Consider the following 17,758-nt stretch of genomic DNA (forward strand, 5'->3'; position numbering starts at 1 on the left):
ATCAGAAAGTGAAGGAAGAAATTATCTGAGAACTGAGTTATAAACGGAAGTTCAGATGATTACTTTAATTGCAAAAGAATTAAATTTTCAGCTATAAACTTCATATTCAAATAGGTAAGTGAAGTCAATCAGCCATCTATAACGTAGGCCCAGGCACATACATGCATCTTTCTAAGTTGCCATACCTCATTAGCACAGCAAAATGAACACCGGATTCATAGAAGTAGTTAATTCAATGGTGGTAATATATTAAAGAAAGACTGCGTATAAGAATATGATACAAGAAGAAAGAATGAATTTGTAGAAAGAAAGGTGTAAAGTAATTTTAATCTTATGGTTTAAAGGAAGACAAAGAGTGTATACACCTACACCAGTGTGATCGATTCTGAGCCATGCCACCCAGAGTCCCATAGGTAAGTGAAATTATTATACAAAACTTCAAACATTATGTGTCAAATTATCTAATGAATAACTCAGTCGATAATTATTGTTTTTTTTAAAAAATAGACTATACGTGAAAAATTACGTTCATATCAACCAAAACTTTTAGAGCTTAGCGATAGAGCAGATCGAATTTGTCGAGCTTCATCAACTGCAGCATTAACTATGAATCAAATATTTATGACACACTCAAGTCAATTAGATATAAACGATTCTGTAAACACACCTGTGTTTACAGGCTACGATCATCAACATCAACTTGCAACGAATCAAAATGAAATCAACAATTTACAAACAGAAACTATTGGATCTAAAGCTAAACGACAATTAAATGAATTTAGAAATGAGTTTAATGAAATCAATCAACAAATAACAGAAGTAAGTGAAATTCTGAATGAATATTGTTCACTATCAAACATTAAAACTATAGATGAAGTAACAAAAACAAAAACAAAATCTCTTCACTAGAACTTCAGTATTAAATTTTTGGATAAACTTAATTTATATTTTACAGAATGTCCTACGAAACATGACTGAAATCTAATGGAAATTCATTATTCATTGCTTTAAATTTGATTATTTTTCAATGATTATCTCAACTATATTCATTATTTCTATGTAACTAACCTGATCTCAACTTCATTGACTACTAGAAAGTATTTGATAGTATGGATAGGACAACATTATGGAAGCTTCGTTGATACTACAGCGTGCCTGAGAAAGCAGTCAATATCATATGGAATTCCATGATAGATTCAATTGCAAAATCGTGCATGGAGGACAGTTGACAGACTCGTTCGAAGTAAAAACAGGTGTCAGGCAAGGTTGCTTACACTCATCCTTTCTCTTTCTCCTAGTGATCGACTGGATCATGAAGATATCAACATCTCGAGGGATGCACGGGATACAGTGGACATATAGGATGCAGCTGAGCGATTTAGACTTCGCAGATGATCTGGCTCTCCTATCACACACGCAACAACAAATGCAAGAGAGGACGAACAGTATAGCAGTAGCGTCAGCAGCAGTAGGTCTCAACATACACAAAGGGAAAAGCAAGATTCTGCGATACAACAAAACATGCACCAGTCCAATCACACTTCAAGGAGTAGCTTTAAAACATCTAAAATCCTTTACATATCTGGGCAGCATCATTGATGAACACGGTGGATCTGATGCAGATATGAATGCATAGATCGGCAAAGAAAGAGAAGCAATTCTACAACTGAAGAACATCTGGAACTCAAAACAATTGTCAACCAACACCAATGTCAGAATTTTCAATACAAATATGAATACAGTTCTACTGTATGGGTGGAAACCTGGAGAACTAGGAAAGCCATCATCCAGAAGATACAAGTGTTTACTAACAGTTGTCTACACAAATTACTTCGGATCCACTGGCGAGACACAATGAGCAATAACCTAGTGTGGGAGAGAACAAACCAGAATCTAGAGGAGGAAGAAATCAGGAAGTGTAGCTGTAAGTGGATAGGACACACATTGAGGAAAGCACCGAATTTCATCACAAGGCAAGCTCGCACATGAACTCCTCAATGTCCAAGGAGAAGTGAAAGACGAAAGAATACACTACTTTGAGAAATGGAGACAGATATTAGAAAAACGAACAATAACTGGATAGAACTAGAAAGGAAGGAGTAGGACAAAGTGGGGTGGAGATTGCTGTTTGTTGGTCTATGCTCCATTGGGAGTAATAGGCGTAAGGAAGCAAGTAACTAACCTAATGGATTATTGATGAACTCATCTTAAAGGTTTATTTGAAGTCCAGACAATTATTCTCGTTATTCATTTGTGGGTTAATTGGTTAAACAATATGTCACTACATTACCAAGACCAGTTAAAACAAACAAATCATAATTAGCATTCTAAGATTTCAATTGACAATATACCAATCTGGTTAAACAGAAAAAAATTAACTAAAAACCCTAACGCAATTGAAATATTTTCTAACCACATTTATCGTTAAATTCACTTGGTATTGTTTACTCGAATCTTTCCATTGATGTTTAGAAATGCAATTGATCAGTCTCTTATTGGCATATGTGCATACTGTGCCTTAATCGCCTTAATTCACAAACATTCTAAGAAAAGATGGATAGTGGCCAGCATTGGAATCCATTTGGGACTCGTCAGCCAGATGTACCTGCATCCCAGAATTATCATCTATACAAAAACATTTTGAGATAACGATAAATGAGAATTTTCGATCAACAAACGAGTGATATACGAATAATAATGAGTAGAGAACGTGATGGCGTTTGAAGCGAACGGTACTGGGTTCGAGTCACGGAGTGAACATCAACTCGGGCATGCAGGTACATCCAGCTGAGGAGTCCCGAATAGGATGAAACGCTCGTCAAACTGCATTCCACTGTTAGCCACTATCCATCTTTGCTTCAAAAGCTTGTTAATTAAGGCTATATCGAGGCAATCCACACAGTATGCACATATGCCAACACGAGATTGATCAATTGCAGTACTAAATAACATTGGGAAGATACAAGTAAAATAACACCAAGTGAATAATATTTGATGTTTTGAGAGGTAGATTAAATTACTGTTTTTCTTTTATACTTTACTTAACAAAAGGATATTAATTCTGTCGACCATGAGATTCTTGTTGCATCTAATAAAGTTATGTGAGTGAGATAAATATGTCCATATAAATATGGTTTGTTGAAGGGTTAGTGATAATTGGTAGAAATCTTTAAATAAATAAAGCTCATTTACAGTCTAAAGGAACTTCTTATCAAATTTTCTTCTATAATCACTTATTACAAATGTATTGTCCTATACCGACAGATCATTTAGTCTAATAAATAGATTGTAGAATTGACAGATTTGTACGAATTCTCTTGGTCATAAAAGGTAATTTGTCACCTTGAATTGAAGCCTTCGATAAATTAAAGCCTCTTATAATTCGATCATAGAGGAGTGCTCACAAGTATGGTGATAGAGTGATGACCTTTCCACTTGTAAAAAGTGACAGAGAATATTGCATTTCATAAAAGACAATATTTACACTTAACTGAGAATGTTTCAATCCATACCTACGCTTGTTACTCCTTGTGAAGGAACATAGGACACCCACCAGCATTCTCCATCGAACTCTGTCCTTAACAACCCTTTCCAGTAGTCTCCAGTTGCTATTCATCCTTTCTATGTCTGCTTCCAATTCTCGTTACAGTGCATTGTTTTGGTCTTCCTTTTTTCTGTTCCCCTTCACGATACCAAGTTAGTGCTTGTCTTGTGAAACAGTTCGATGAATTCCTCAATGTGTGTCCTATCCACCTCCAATATCTTTTCCTAATTTCCTCTGCATTTGGAAGTTGGTTTGTTCTCTCCCACAGCGGGCTGTTGCCGATGATATCCGGCCAACGGACATTGAGCATCTTGTGATGACATTTGTTTATAAATACTTGTGCATAACTGATGTTGGTTGTGGTAGTTTTCCAAGTTTCAGCTCCACACAGTAGAACTGTCTCGACGTTCGTATTGAAGATTGTGACTTTGGTATTGACATGCAGATGATTGTTTTTGGTTTCATAGGTTTTTCCATTGTATGAACGGTACCCTTAATTTGCCAATCCTTACCTTTACATCTGTATCGGACCTTTCTTGTTCATCGACTATACTGTTCAGGTGCATGAAAGTTTCCAACTGTTCCAGAGTTTCTCCACTAAGTGTGACTGTGTTGGTGTTCTTCGTGTTGCATTTGAGGATCTTGGTTTTATTCCCTGTTTATGTTGAAACCTACTGATACATAGTATGCTACTACACTGTCTGTTTTCACCTGAATTTGTTGGTGTGTACGGGTTAGAAGGACCATGTCATCTACAAAACAAAATCGTCTAGTTCCATGCAAGCTATTAATTGTATTCCGTGCTTCCCGTCAGATATGGAGATCTTCATAATCCGGTCAACCTCTAGGAGAACGAGAACAGAGGAGAGATTAAGCATCCTTATATGATATTGGTCCTTATTTAGAATGCGTTTGTCAGCTGTCCTTCATGTACGAATTTTCAATGTACTCCGTTGTACAAATTCCGGATGATGAATGTTTCAGCGAACATGGCATATGTTTAAACTCATTCTTTGTTAAATTAAAGATTTTAAATGAACATTCACTTAAATTAATTCATTTTACTTAATGAACATATATCTAATGTTTGTAATTGTCTGTCTAACGAATTACATAACATGATTAAACTCTCTATTGAAAATAACTAGTACCAAGAAAAACTAAATCATATGGTCAATGAACAGAAAAATTTGTCTGAATTATACAATGATTTACGCAATTGGATAGATAAAACAGAGAAAAAGTTAAATATTTTAGAATCAGGCATGTTGGTAAATCAAACAGAGACAAATGAACAAAATATAAGACCATTAATTCATGAATCTACCGAGTTTAATGAAAACAACTGGAATACTTATATTCAACAAATAACGGTAAGTTCAATTGACAATTTATCTTTCAATTACTTTTTAAATAATGTTCATTCTGATTAGCGTTTTTTTTGTTTAGCAAGCTTGTTTTCTATGGGATGGGGTAACTGACCCCCATTCCTGACAATTCTCCTTGAGACAAGCAGTAACCTTAAAAGAGCTACAGAAAGAGATTTCAAATACTGTGGAAGAACCAAAATTGTTATTGATTAGTTTGATTAGTAAACTACGTGATTATTTACACCAAATAAATATTTAATGAATTGCTTATGTAAAGACTATTGTACACAATTGATTGATCACTGGGTGGTGATTAATGTCATGCGTGTCAGGTCCTTCTTAGTGAAGAGTCAATGCTATCGAACAACTTGCAATGTAGTCACTAGTTTAGGTGACTTGACATTGGGTGCACTATGTTGAGATTAGATGGTGGTTGGGGGTAGTCAACGGGAAACCCTGGACCCGGGTTTCGTACCATTTGGCAATCATCAGGAAGGTGTACCTGTAATCTTGAGGGATCTGGTTCTCCCTGATGGATTCGATCTCGTGTCACCCAGGTTCACAGTCAGAGATGTTACTACAGGGTTATCCGGGTCGCAATTGACCTCCTGTACGACTAAGATGTAATCACATTCGATTGATCACTGGGCGGCAACCAATATCTGTTTTAGTGACCATTTATCTTTATAAAGTTTTTCCAAATAAATTTTTAAGTAAGTAATCCTTTTAAGTATTTCGTCACAGTGAAGTATTAATTCAGTGTTTTTTTTCTTTATATGTAAAATTTGTCTTGTACAGGTCTTAAATAAAGAACTTAATGAATATTCACAAAAATATGAACAATTTTGTGAGAATATACCTGATACTACTAAGATAAATGGCCAGATAAATAAATTTAATCAACTGACCGGAAGATTTACCGAAATCAAAGGAAGAATTCAGGTAAATTTGAAGTATTATAATTGATTTTTTATAGTACGTAAGTATTTTATAGTATTTACAATACTACTACTACTACTACTACTACTACTACTACTACTACTACTACTACTACTACTACTACTACTACTACTACTACTGTAGCGAACAAATCACGGGTGGGGACAATCGAATGTATTTAACGCCAAATTACAGAACTTTTTAAGAAAGTCTATCAATCATAAAGTAAATGCTTAATTTGCAAAATGCCCACCAGTTGTTTCAAAATGACTCAGACTTCATTGTTCTTGCATTTTCATACAAATTACTTTCTGTTTTCATTCTTGACTGTTTGCTGCCAGACCTTCTGTTCACGACTAACATCATATACTACTTATGTCAAGTATCACACACCACACTACTACTACTACTACTACCAATGATCATTTTTATTTTAATATTCTCATCGAATTTACTTGACCGGTAATGAGAGTGGCATCGAACGTGTTATGAGAAGAACAGTAGTAGAAATTAGAACCTATATCGACGATTACATAGTCAGTTTTTGTCTGTAATGTAAAGGTATCTGGTCTAATTTTACGCGGAGTTTAAGGGTAGATGAAGTGGAAATATACTAGGGTATAATAAACCATTCATTCCATACTTATTGCCTGGCATTATACAACTGAACAGAGATCGGCTTGTAATCTGAATCATGTTTATTCCCTTCAAACACTGTAAATGTTATTGATTGAGATCATGAACCGATTGATGTTAGACCACCTTTGGAAACCTGGAAGCACTGGACGGCCGTTTCGTCCTATTGTGGGACTCCTCAGCAGTGCGCATCCACGATTCCGCTCGCGGGATTCGAACCCAGGGCCTTCGGTATCGCGCGCGAACGCCTAACCTACTGGACCACTGAGCCGGCATCCAATGGTGATAGTGTCTAACATCAACCAATCCACGAAATTGCGCGACCAACTTCCATTGTACTGAGGTAGATACCTGTCTCTACCCGACATAGATTAACTTCACTGATCACGGCTTCTCACTAGAATTCCGAGAATTCCCTCACGAAGCTAGTCACTTGTGAGCACATGTTGATTACTACTATAGGGGTTGTGGAGATTATTAAGTTTTTGATTGAGATCATGAAAAACGTAAATAGTACATCAAGAATGCCTATTTGTAATCATTTTGCTATATATTTTTTTCTAGCAATTTATTACTTGGATTAATACAATTCAACAAAACTATTCTGCATTTCGTGATTCAGCACAAACAATTGAACGATGGATGAATAGTATAAATTTTCGTCTTATGTCCGCTGGTAATAATAATACTAATAGTAATCTAACAGGAAATTTATCTGCTTATCAAGATTCAACAATTCAAATTGATCAATTCATGAAAGAAATTAATAAAGAAGGCAAAAATCTTTTAGAAAATACACATCAATTAATTCATTTACTTATTCATAATATAACTAAAGATCAAGCAACAATATCAAGAACGAATAGAATATGTGAATCGATCACATGTCCATATCGTGAAATTCCAATTGATCATAGTGTAGTGGATAATTGGAAATATTTAGTGAATAGTTCAAATGATGAAAAACTATTAGATAGAATTATTTTAGATGTTTTAGAAAGAAATAAAGAGATTGAAATTAATTATATGAATATACATTCGAATGCACAATCTATCAAGGTATGTCACATGGTTTTCTTAATGTTAAGTTAATGATAAAGAAGATTTATGCATAGTTTTGATACATATTACTTACTTTTTATAATATGGAACATATTTAGAATTCATTTATCAATCCACATACTTAAGCTAATATTATAAAAGATGTGAACTTGGTACACCACACATAAGTTTCTACAGTGATGTTTTATTGTTTCTGAAGAATTTTTTTAGAAATAAGGGTTTCTTCTTAAAGGAAATCTCCAGATTGCTTATAACTACTTACTTATTTACTTACTTATGCCTGTTACTCCTCGTGAAGGAGCGTAGGCCGCTCACCAGAATTCCTCATCAAACCCTGTCCTGAGCGATGCTTTCCGGCTCTTTCCGGCTGTTATTCATCCTTTTCATATCTGATTATATTTCCTGACGTAATGTGTTCTTTGGCTTTCCACTTTTCCGTTTCCCTTCACCATTCCAAGTTAGCACTTGTCTCGTGATGCAGTTTGATGGTTTGCGTAATGTATGTCTTATCCATTTCCAACGTCTTTTCCTAAATTCTTGTTTAGCTGGAAGCTGGTTTGTTCTCTCCCACAGAAGGCTGTTACTGATGGTATCCGGCTAATGGATGTTGAGTATCTTCAGTAGACAACTATTTATAAATACTGTACCTTCTTGATGGTGGTTGTGATAGTTCTGGAAGTTTCAGCACCGTACAGTGGGACTGACTGTGTTGACGTTCATATTGAAGATTGTGACTTTGATATTGATTGACAGACAGTTGTTTTGAGTTTCATATGTTGTTTGTTCAATTGTAGAAATGCACCTCTTGCTTTTCCAATCCTCACCTTTACCTCTGCATCTGTTCCTTCTTGTTCATCGATGATGCTTCCCAGCTATGTAAAAGATTCTTCATCTTCCAGAGTTTTGCCATTAAGTGAGATTGGATTGATGTTCTCCGTGTTGTATTTGAGGATCATGATTTTCCCCTTGTGTATGCTGAGGTTTACTGATGCAGAGACTGCTGCTACATTAGTTGTCTTTATCTGCATTTGTTCGTGTGTATGGGATAGGATTGTTAGGTCATCTGTGAAGTCCAAATCGTATAATTGATTCTGAGCTGTCCATTGTATGACGTGTTTTCCCTCAGATGTTGAGATTTTCATAATCCAGTCGACCACGAGAAGAAAGAGGAAGGAGGAGAATAGACAGCCTTGTGTGACTCCGGTCGTTACTTGGAATGCATCTGTCAGTTGTTCTCCATTCACGACCTTGCTTCATAGTCCGTCGTATGAGTTCTGGATAATGTTGGCAATCATCTCAGGAACTCGATAGTGTCGAAATTTATAACTAGAAAATAACTATTTCTAAGCAAACATATGTTTAATGTTTGTATAAGATATGGATTCAAAATTTTTTTGTTTTATTATTATAGAGTCGACTAGATGACCAGTTTAATCGTTTCAAAGCTTACATTGATTCATTGAATTCAGTCGCTACATTTATACTAAATGATTTACAGTCTTGGTGGAAACGATTAAGTGTTATTAGTCAGTCATCAGTGGCAGTAGCTACAATAACAGGAATTACAACAACGAATCAACTCATCACAACATCAGATCCAATCTCTTCAAATTCATACAATGTTACAGGATTAACAACCTATCCAAATAAAAGTTTTATCAATTATCAAATAGATCGTTTGAAACAATTGACAGATGATAAACCTCTAGCTAAAGCAGTAAGTCTAGAAGACGTTGGTCATCAGTTAGCTATGACATTGGCTATGCAATCACAGTTGATAACGATGAAAAGAGAATTGTCCACACTTGGATATAAGTAAGTTAGATAACACTAATTTGCTGTTAAGAATTGTGGTACTACTTTTTAAAGTTCATGGTATTCGGAAATTGATATATATATATATATATATATATATATATATATATATATATCACTCTAGTTAGTTTCATTCAAATACATCCAGCAGGCATAATAGGAAGTCACATTTTCAAATTGGTTTTATTACTAAAAGACATTACCGCTCGCCTGAGTATTAACTTAGATACTAATAATGTTATATTTATATAGAATAGCTGGATTGTGGCTAGCAGCGGCATTCAAGACACACGATGCGTCTTGTTTCAGACTTATCAGATAGATCTAACTGCATCTAAGTCGATATCCACTCTTGGGTTCGAACTCAGCCTCTCTCACTTCAAACGTCATCTCATTATCCTTTAAGCTACTGAGTTCAGATAAACTTGAGACTCACACTCGTGTGATGGCTGCTTTAATTCAATTTACAATGGGTCAAATTATCCTATTGTTGATATTTTGGCTGAAATTCGATCAGTCTTAATTAGTATATGTGTATTCAGTGCAAATTGAGTCGGTATAACCATTTTTGACAAGTTTATATAAAGTTTATATCCACTTCACGAAGACTGATCAAAACACAGTCAAAATATCATCAGTAGGACAGTTCATTTCATTTCAAGTTGATGTTATATTGTTTCTATGAGCTAATTCAGTAACAAGGATTACATAACATGAACAAAATTCACTCATGGCTAGTTAGATAATCTAAGTTATTCAAGCCTACTTAACACAGAGACAAGGTAGTAAACAATTAACAATTCACATAACCAGTCATTTTCAATATATTTTATATAAATATTTATCATGATTTTCGACTTGTGAAGATTAGTTAACTAAATGGATTAAGCCATAGAATGATTTCCCCAGCTGTTATATCTCTAAATGGAACTGTCCGAAAGTGCAAACCCATAGACTGAGCTTAAGACTATCTGACTTTATAATGTGAGCGTTTACTTTAAACCAGTAAACCAACATTAAAGGGTCAAATCCCCAATCAATTTACTGTATTACGCTTTTATTCTTTCATAGTCCATGGTTTGTTTTTTTTAACAAGTTTCAGTCTTTTTTTTCCATTTCACTATTTATTACAGATGTGGAATGTCTTCAGTGGAAATCGATTATGTTTCACAAGAAGGTGATAAAAGCTCTGATAATAAAGGAAATAGTTCAGATCAAACTTTGGTGAAATTGTTAGCTAAACATGTGCAAAATGCAATCGATATAGAAAACAGAAAGGTATATGATGCTTTTTTGATGGAGTTTTGTTCTCTGAGCTGGATGGTTTGGTCGTGAAGCTTTCATATAGTCATATTGTTGTAAATTTAGTAAAACGTAAAGTATTTTATATCTATATCTCTCTTATTGTCCTTTTATTTAAGTATTCATCTGCGAAAAAAACTTAACTCGGCGAGACTATAACTCATGGACAAACCAATCCGATATAAGATTATAGGTCTCTGATTTCTGCGCGAAATTCACCCATCTATTTGGCTAAATAGAGTTTTGAAATTATAGCTGATGTTAGTTCGTGATGAAAACCCTAAATCTAATTTCTAACCTTAATCATCAACTGTAAATCATAATTCTGATTCTTCACACAATCTTATAACCCTTGTTTGGTCCTAGTTATTAGGTGAACACTCTGAAGGTCAGTCTAGCATCGCTTAAAGGTCGTCCATAAATTATAGTCTCACCCTTAGCTACACAGTAGAATAATTTATTAAGTCAATGAGAAACTGTGGAAAATATTTTGTCTACATTTGCTTCTGGTTGTATTTGTATGGTATGTAGTTTCATTTGAATCCTAATATTGTTCATTCTAGATTAAGTTTGTACTTAAAACATCTTACAGTTTCTTTTACTTTTCTCATGACTCTTTACATTGATATAAACTTACTCATCTTGAATAATGAATATAGACTCCATTTATAAAGAAAGCTTAGTTTTATGTTATTTGGCATTCATCAGTGAGTTGTACCTGTATTATTGATGTTATTGGTACTTCCTAGTAAATTTAATCTCGTGTCACAAATAGACCTTGATGATAAATGCATAAAACTTAGGTACAGGTTTTCCTGGTGACTATCGCCAACCACCTAACATCTCAACACAGAGAATGTGATGTTAAGTCACTTAGATCAGTGGCCACATTACAACTTGGTCGATAGAATTTGACTAAGCGAAAATAACTTCAGTCATTAATAAATAATCGATCGATTGGTGATTAATTTTGAAGTTATATTTAGAATTCTATCTTGATGTATTTGTGATTAGTCAAAACCCATTTTGTTTAATTATTTTTTTAAAGTAAACGTAAGTGATTCACTGATTTATTAGATCTGCTACATTCCATATATTCCAACACCCAAATAAGTTTACAACGTTTTATTTAATTAAACAATTTTTAAATTTATTCATGACAAGTAGTCAGTAGTATAATCACAATGTAATTATAAAATATACAATACAATAACAATAAAATACATACAGAAATGTAAACATGCCGTTTTTGTTGTTTTTTTCTCTGAGCTGGATGGTTCTGACAGTTCTGTACAGGACAAGCTGTGAACCATATGTGGAGAAATTCGAACACTTCGCTTCTACCTAAAGTTTGTGCTGATGATGTCGTTCAGAAGAACGATGAAAGTTCCGTGACCAAACCATCCAGCTCAGAGAACAAAACTCCACCAAAATCATCCACATGAGCTAAATATTTTCTCCATCAGACCAAAACATGGCACAAATCAATGAAGTCACTGACAAATGGACTGAGGCATGCTGGTAGGTGTAAACTACCTGGTTGGGATCAGCGAGATGATAGCAACCAGTGGTTAGAGACACTGAATGACATGGCTCAAAATCGTTTACAATGGCGCAGGTGTATCCACTCTTCGTGTTCTCCCGAATTCGAACCTTATGGATTCTTCATGTCCTTTATTTCTATCTTTCCAAATTTATTTCACTGGATTATACTCCTTGAATAACATCTTCAAACCCTAATGTTTCCGATTACTGCTTATACTTTTACTACCTCTACCACTATGGGATTTGAATCGACAACTGCATCTCTGTGCTAATGTGGTGTGGCAACTCTAACTGATGTACATACATACGAAGTTCTACGTTGTTACTGACTGACCGACAAATCTTCTCCGCCATCTCAAAAACATTGCGTTCCTTAATACTTTTACATAATAACTTACTGATTTAAATATGTATTCATTTTTATCTAAACCCCATCTATTCTATTGACTAGCTTGAATGTCACACTGAACAACTACGTGAATTACGAACAAAATGGGAGCATTATGTTAAAGAACGTGATATATTTGGCCGTTGGTTATCTGAACGTCAAACAGCTTGTCATCATTTATTAGAATTGAGATCAAGATCAACACAACCAGATGATGAAGAGAGTAGAGCACTTGAAGTAAGAAATTATTTAATGGAAATTTCATGTGTTATCAGTTAGAAAAATGAATATTGCTGTATATGTATATGGCTTTTTAAACTTGTGTCTTATTCATCGTTGGGAATGAAAAACAGTTTTTAACAAGCGCTAATATAATTCAAATGAAAAAGATTGTGTTGCAAACATTTTGTTACAATGAAGGATTTCTTGTTGATCTGTACGAATGAGTAGGTAAAGCAAATACATATTTTATCACCGTGGTTATTAAAAAATTTATTCAACTTGAAAATAAACTAACAGTCTCTAGGTAATCGTTGAAGACCACAGTCAATTGTAAAAACCTTCAGTTTTAATACGAGACTGATTAGTAGTGTATCTTATTATCCCATTAATGAATGAATCCGAAATTTTCAACATCGATTTTATAAAACTAATACTTTTTTATACTTCTGTTTTCGTTAGAACAGTAAGTTTATTCTTAATACTTACTTTTCCCATTGTGTTAAAAAACTAGTTAATAGATGACGGTAACAATCGGTGATTCAAGTATATTATAAACTTTTTGATTGAGATCATGAACCGATTAATGTTAGACCATCACAATTGAAAACCTGGAAGCACTGGACGGCCGTTTCATCCTATTGTGGGACTCCTCAGCAGTGCGCATCCACGATCCCGTTCGCGCGATTCGAACCCAGGGCCTTCGGTCTCGCGCGCGAACGCTTAACTGGTTGATGTTAGAAACTGTCACCATTGGATGCCGGCTCAGTGGTCTAGTTGGTTAAGCGTTCGCGCGCGAGACCGAAGGCCCTGGGTTCGAATCCCGCTCGCGGGATCGTGGGTGGGCACTGCTGAGGAGTCCCACAATAGGATGAAACGGCCGTCCAGTGCTTCCAGGTTTTCAGTTGTGATGGTCTAACATTAATCGGTTCATGATCTCAATCAAAAACTTAATAATCTCCACAACCCCTATACTAGTAATATAATAAACTGTTATCTATATTTGTAATCATTTTGTGTTATGTTAGAGTATATTCATTTAAAGCTTTACAATTTGTCGATTATATCAGGAATTGAAATGAGATATTTGTTTAATAGAAATAATTCAGTTTAATCCTAAATGTATTTAACAACAACAGTATTAGAACAACTATTGTTGTAAATATTAAGTTGAATGACAAATAAATACAGTAAGATCATAAATTATGAACAACCTTTGAGCGATGCCAAATCAACCTTGAAGAAGTTCACCTACTCACTAGGAATAAATGAGGATTATAAACCAGTATGAAGAATTACAATTATGATTTACTGTTGATGCTTAGGGTTAAGAATTAAATTTAGGATTTTCATCACGAGCTGACATCAACAAAAATCTCAAAATTCTATTAAACCGAATGAATGAATAAATTTCACGCTTAAATCCAAGACCTTTTATCTTAAATGTAATTGGTTCATTCATAAATTATAGTCTTGCTATAAGTAGTTTAAAGAATCTCATCCTTAGTTTGGAATGATATCTATTTCATAGGCATAAGAATTCTTTGATAAAAAGAATACCATGAAAATATGATTCTTAATACTCCCTACCAAACTTAAAACTGTTTCACAACAACAACAAAATCACTTTGGTTTATATCTCTATTTAGTTTATACAAAAATTCCCAACTATTTATAAGGTAAGATAATATTTTATCAATAAATGTTATACGTGTAGCAACCCCTACCGCCCCCCCCAAAAAAAAACCTGCTGTTACCTATACATACTTATTACAATTTATAATATGCCTTAAATTATCTATAAACAATATTGCACAGCTAAGATTCAAGTACACCCAGCTGACGAGTCCTAAATAGGACGGAACACACGTCAAACTGGATTCCACTGCTAGCCACTAATCACTATCTGCTTATAATATTGCACAGCATTTTAAAACTGCTTATATGTTATTGAAATTTATTAAATTCATTTGCACATTATCTGTTTGTGATTAATAATAATGATAGTAATAATTGAAAGCTTCGTTTTATGTGCTTCATTTTGATCCAAAATGTCAGGTTAATGTTTTTTTTAAAATTTATTTTGATTGTATAGATCGTGAAGCTACAAATTCGTATTTTATATGCTTTACAATATATTTTCAGCTTAACTATTAAGAGATATTAGTGCTGATCAGTTCAAGGATTAAATTCATTTTGTATTGATTGTTTGAATCTTCCAATTGATATTTGGGATTATAATTGATCAGTCTCATATTGCTATATATATGCATCCTGTGAGGATGGCCTCGATATTGTCTTAAGTCATAAGTATTATAAGGCAAATTTGGATGGTGGCTAACAGGTATATCCAGTTGATGAGTCCCAAATAGGATGAAACGTGCGTCTTTTATTCCACTGTTAGCCACTATCCATCTTAAGGATTAATTTATTATTTGTGAAGATGAATTACTGACAGACAAATAATCAGTACTTGGATTTTAAAAAAAATCCTGTAAAACGTTAAATTCAAAATGGTATGATGACTAGTTTGTTGACTTGAACCAGTTTACTGTTCTTTGAAATGATGGATTGTATAAGCATCCCCATTGTATACGACACTAAGGAAAATCAATAAATGATTTAGGGGAAAACTTATAATTGAAAAACAAACTACTTAGGGTAGTTAGTTCATGAAAATAGGATCAACATTGGCACTTTCGCTTGCTACCTTTATTACTGTAAGATTTCAGTTAACGAGGAGTCATGTTTATCCGCTAATTAAAATATATATATGCAGAAAATTGAAGCTCAGAGCTCCTTGTAGACGGAATCCATAGCTCATATTGATCAAGTGTTCGTAATTACTCTTTATTGAGATTAAATTTAAGGACTAAATGAACTATTCTCTGCTAATGTTCATGCTTTTTGTACTCGATATTTTCAAACTTTCCATACTGACTCTATAACTTGTTTGTAACTTCTCAATTAATTGAATCTGTGATTTTAAACGTTTCCCTGGCGTTTTTTTTCAAAAGAACGTAAACATTCTTGTGTTTATTAGTTCAAATGGTTTTTTGGAACCACTTGGATAGGAACAAGAACATTATCATCAACACAAACTTCAGGTAGATTTCTACCTGGACGGAAAATTGTTTTTGGGCCGTAACTTATTACTATTATTATTATCTTTATTCAATATTATATTATCGGTAAAATATAGAATTCTCAGCACAAAGTATTTTAACAAGTTTCCGTTTCTTCCTTCTTGGTCGGTCCTGGCGATAAATATTGAGTGATCGCCAGTTAGATGTTAGCAGTCTAGTAAATGAACATCTGAATAATGTACATTCTTTCCGTTGTATATTGCCAGCAACCACATTCTCTCTTATTGAGCTTTTTGTAACTTTGATAACGAAAGGTTGTACACTTTTCAGAAACGCAGCAGAATAGGTTATGCGATTAATAGATATAATGATATATTAAAACAAACAAAAACAGGTAACTTGTTGAAATATCTAGATGGCAGGAACAGGTAGCCCAGATGCTCAAGCAGGCCGCCTATGCTCTTATTCAATACAGATACAAGAAGATGTTACATCATACTTCTAAAAAGATGTGGGGAAAACGGTTAGAAGTTTCATTCTTGAATATATAGACCAACTGTGGTGTATGTTACTTATGTTGACAGACGTAAGTAGTATGTAACACAATCAAAAGTGGAATAGATGACAGCAAAAGGCTAAAACGACCGATTTGAGAGAAACAGAAATGGAAATAGAAATGAATTGTGAACTGGAGGAATCATACAAATTTTAAAGGACAACAGATGTCAAACATAATAGTTTTTATATATTAGCAATTCTTTAAATGTTTTACTAAACTGAGCATAATTAATTCTCAACAGAATAAATCAATTTTAAAGCAAAATTTATGGTCATTATTTTGCTAAATATTTTTCTAAACGATCATTCAGTTCTTCCAGATTTTCCATGTTAGTCTAGATTATTCTGGATCCAAATTTCACCATATTTCGTATATACTTTTGTTTTGATTGTTATTCTAAAGAAATATGATGATGTAAACACACTTCTATTCAATCACTAAGTTAACTATTTTAGTATTTATAGTTTCCTAAAATTGATATAAATAACTCAAGTAATCAGTCACTGTCTTCGTATGAGCTACTGTTATGAATTATTTCATATGCTTCAAAATTTATTCTGATAACAATTGTGGTGTGTGCTACTAATGTCAACAGATATAAGTAGTATGTAACATCAATCAAAAGTGAAATACCTAAAGGCAGAAAGTTAAGATAAAAAAAAGAGAATGATCCCTGTGCAAATGAAGGAACAATGAAGTTTGATTAACATTTGCAAAATGGACAGTCACTTTTGAGGAAATTGATTAACATTTTGCAAATGAAGTATTTACTGTGTGAATAAATTAATATATTTATAATATCCCAATGAGTAGAGAAATTAAATTTTCTGACGTTTCGTAACTCAGTGTAAACCACTTCTTTAGTGAATAAATAACCAAATCAAAATTAATCCAAGTTTAAATAGTGCAAAGGAACAAAGCAAAAATATTATATGCGATCAATCGAAAAAACAGCTCTAAACAAGTCAACGCCATGTCATTTCGGTCAAGGTCAAATCTTGGTAATGATTCTTATTTACTGAATGATTCTCGGATTTTACTAAAATGTTCTGTAATTCTGCGTTCAAATACATTCGATTGTTCTTAATTGTGTTATCGTTCACTATAGTATTTTTAAAATAACCATGGAATCTGTAAGAACTTTCGTCTAGATTTGATCGAATATTTTCACATTATTTGAGTGCTGAGTTCATATAAAACATTAAGGAGGAAGGCTGTATTTATAAAATCTCAACGAATAAATTTGAAGTAAATCCAACATTTTACCTATCAATTTGGTCGAAGCTTTTTCGA

General features: G+C 33.7%; 1 protein-coding gene across 1 annotated transcript in view; it reads left to right on the forward strand.

Annotated features, from left to right (window-relative positions):
* Positions 1-17,758, forward strand: part of MS3_00010501 (uncharacterized protein) — a gene marked incomplete at both ends in the record, with an annotated part of 137,077 nt that overhangs the window by 105,579 nt on the left and 13,740 nt on the right. Inside the window, 8 exons of the mRNA XM_051218877.1 lie at positions 508-819; positions 4,693-4,917; positions 5,713-5,856; positions 7,054-7,548; positions 8,963-9,366; positions 10,500-10,644; positions 12,665-12,838; positions 14,470-14,499. Of these exons, the coding sequence (XP_051072574.1) occupies positions 508-819; positions 4,693-4,917; positions 5,713-5,856; positions 7,054-7,548; positions 8,963-9,366; positions 10,500-10,644; positions 12,665-12,838; positions 14,470-14,499 (1,929 nt within the window). The remainder of the gene's footprint in view (positions 1-507; positions 820-4,692; positions 4,918-5,712; positions 5,857-7,053; positions 7,549-8,962; positions 9,367-10,499; positions 10,645-12,664; positions 12,839-14,469; positions 14,500-17,758) is intronic.

This window comes from Schistosoma haematobium, chromosome ZW (assembly GCF_000699445.3).
Source record: "Schistosoma haematobium chromosome ZW, whole genome shotgun sequence".
Classification (NCBI taxonomy): Eukaryota; Metazoa; Platyhelminthes; class Trematoda; order Strigeidida; family Schistosomatidae; genus Schistosoma; species Schistosoma haematobium.